This window comes from Antrostomus carolinensis, unplaced genomic scaffold, assembly GCF_000700745.2.
Source record: "Antrostomus carolinensis isolate BGI_N321 unplaced genomic scaffold, ASM70074v2 scaffold2342, whole genome shotgun sequence".
Taxonomy (NCBI): Eukaryota; Metazoa; Chordata; class Aves; order Caprimulgiformes; family Caprimulgidae; genus Antrostomus; species Antrostomus carolinensis.
In genome coordinates this window covers 28,833-31,951 of record NW_010300014.1, presented here as the reverse complement: position 1 = coordinate 31,951, position 3,119 = coordinate 28,833, and the positions used below count along the sequence as shown (strand labels likewise).

General features: G+C 35.1%; 1 protein-coding gene across 1 annotated transcript in view; it reads right to left on the bottom strand.

The window, feature by feature from the left end:
• Positions 1–3,119, bottom strand: part of LOC104521077 (collagen alpha-1(XII) chain) — a gene marked incomplete at its 3' end in the record, with an annotated part of 50,262 nt that overhangs the window by 24,146 nt on the left and 22,997 nt on the right. Inside the window, exons 22-24 of the mRNA XM_010162964.1 lie at positions 2,827–2,969; positions 1,687–1,816; positions 625–767 (exon numbers count right to left, since the gene is read on the bottom strand). Coding sequence (XP_010161266.1) covers positions 625–767; positions 1,687–1,816; positions 2,827–2,969 — 416 coding nt within the window. The remainder of the gene's footprint in view (positions 1–624; positions 768–1,686; positions 1,817–2,826; positions 2,970–3,119) is intronic.

The window sequence follows — 3,119 nt, the reverse complement described above, 5'->3', positions numbered from 1 at the left end:
AGGAATTCTGCCATTGACCTCTGTAGGATCAGAGTTTGGCTTTGCTATAAACAGCGAATTTTATAAGCATCAGATTAATGTGCTATCATTAAGCTACAGGAAATTAAACACAAACACACAAAAATCATATTGAACCTTACAAAAGCAAGTTAGATACTGAAACAAAGTTACCATTGCTTTCTTATTAAACTCTGCCAACTCTCTTCAATTTAGAAAATGCAGACTTATGTTTATTCTGTATCTTAGCACACTGACTTCATAATGAATAGAATATGAAGTAATAGAGGGCTATTTACTGTAGCACAATGTTTGAACTAAATGTCAGGAAGTAGGTTCTGGTCAGAATCTTCTGATTAATATGTGACTCATTTAACATTATTGTACACACAAGTTGGTTCATTAAACTGTTTATGTTCTTCAACTTTGTGGGGAAAAAATAAACAAACAAATAAACAAAACCCCTGTTTCATACAAACCACAGCTTCTCAGCATTGAAAACAATGACCAAAGAACCCATAGAGCACACAAAGTGCACTACAAGTAAAACAGGTGTCTGTTTTTCTGTACTCTAAAGATAATCAACTGAGAACATTTAGGTGCTGACTAAGGAATTACAGAACTTACATATTCATCAATAGGATCTCCCACAGTGGGTGAATAAATGATTCTGTACTGCTGGACTGGCCCATCAGCATGGTCCCATTGTACAGAAAGGCTGTTTGTGGTCTCATCAAACACTCTCACATTCCTTGGACCACTGCGAGGCACTAAAGAAAGAAAACATACAAGGTTGTGTGGAGCATGACTCTTCCAGACCAGTGTAGTTCCCACTGATTCAAATGCTACCCTGAAGCCAAAGCTAAGGGCCCTCCCTGAACCCCTGAATAAATATTTCCAGGTAGATTTAGTTAATGATAACACAGCAGTGCCTGAAGGTCTTAAACAGAAATAGGGCCTGAACTGGAGGAACTGGAGTAGTATGGAAGGATGAGAGCATCAGACAGACATGCAAAGTGAGCATCGACATATATTTTGCTTCTCAGACTCTTGCAGACAAGTGTAACTATAGCCTGTCACGTCTGCTATTTTTACATTAATATGGGTGTTTAAAGCACAGAAACAGCAAAAGAGAGTTGACCTATTATTGTGATAGAGTTTCTTTATACATTATTTCTAAATGACTTTTAAAGAAGTCAAGGGTAAGCCAAGCAAAATTACACAAGCTAAGTTTCAACAAGGAGGTTTCAGAGTTTAGGCAGCTCCAGAAAAAAACAAACATCTAGGGATGTATTATCATGTAAGACACAGAACATAAAGCATTTTTTTTTCTCTTGACAGCAAATTCTACCCATCTTAATGTACTACTATTTTTTTTTCAAAAGACAAATTGCTATTTATCTGTAATCACATTTTAAAGAGCAGCTTTTAAACTCTTAAATGTTTAAATTAGGCTTATTTCACAAGTGAAAATTACTTTGATGATTATGCATGTGCCACAGCTTCCAGACAACACAGTAAAAGCTCCCTTACATGGAGGCCTGTAACTGCTTCAGCCATAATTCAGTTGCATCAATCTCAGAGTTGCACTGAAGAGTTTACAGTATTTGTGATTGCAAGTAATTTTATAAATTCTTCACACACCAATTTGACATATATTTCACAAAGCAAGTACTGACTGTCTCTTACATGTTCTTCCCTGTGCTTGGCTTGGATTTCCTTCTCCATCTGCATACAGAGCTACAACATTTATTGAGTAAGCAGTGTCAGGAGTCAAGCGCTCCAGCATCACATCACGAGTGTTGCCTGGAACCACAATCTAAAACAGAAACAAAAGGCTCCTATATAGAAAAAGCTTCAGTTTATACCATGTCTTTTTAGAATGAACAATTTGAATGAAATACAGAAAAATTGGGAACATGACCACAGTGCACATTTTCCAAGAAAAATAATACAAACTTAAAATAACCAAATAATGTTGATAAAAATTCAAGAGCAGGTGTCAAAAAAATATAAATACATAAGGAGCTCTCATTCGGCAGATAAAATTTTTATTTTTTGCAATTTACATAAAAATAGTTCAGAAAAAAAGAAGAAACATTCAGGAACAGAAACCAAAACAGTAAATTCTGTCACATAAAGGACATTTTCTAACAGGTACTAATGCACAGGATCCCACTCATGTGTAAAGTAACATGCAGTTCCCTTTACAGATGCAAATGATTCATCAAAAAATCTTACACTTCCTTACATAAAAACATATTCATCTGCACATGTACAATATGAGTGTACATTTTGTATGAGTATATTCACAGGCTTAGCTCTAAAACTGCACCTAATTCTACACAAATCCAACTCTTGCTTATCTGGAGGGCAAATTTTTACCCATATCCAGACTTCACTGCTCACCACAACCTACTTAAACTTTTATGATTTGAGGTAAACAGATGGTTTAGTGGTAAAATCACATAAACTTGGCATCTGGTTTCATAATTAAACATTTCCTAATAAATATTTGTTGTTTCCTTCTCTCTTTTTCAAAAACAAGAAAGGTTTTATTTTAACTCATCTTTACCTGCAATATGATGAAGAATACTCAATCCTCAATACTCAGTTTTAAATGGGAGAGCCTTATTTCTTATTTCTTTTGTTTCACTAAATTAGGTATTTATTTACAATGGACTAAATTCCTGTAGACACATGTTTTTCAGCAGGGACACTCCTGGGCAGACAGTTGGCCTGAGTTTATTATTATTGTTCTACACTCATTGAAGGAAGCAATATCCTCTTCACATTTTTATGGAATAGTATAAAAACTAAATTACTTACAGATTCTGATGGCCTTGGTCCAGACAGTGGAGAGTAATTAATTCTATATTGCTGTACTGGACCTGGAGCAGGTTCCCATCGGACATTCATGCTGTTTGGTGTGGGGTTGTAAACTTGAATGTTTCTTGGTGTTCCTCTCTCCACTAGATCAAGGATAATTTGAATTAAGTTTTACAAAGTTGCTTACTTAAGTTCTAGTTCTACTTGAATTTATAACAGTGCTCAAAGGAAGCTAAAAAGCACATCAGCCCAAGATAAACACTTTTTTTACCTCAAAATCTATAAATCTAAGA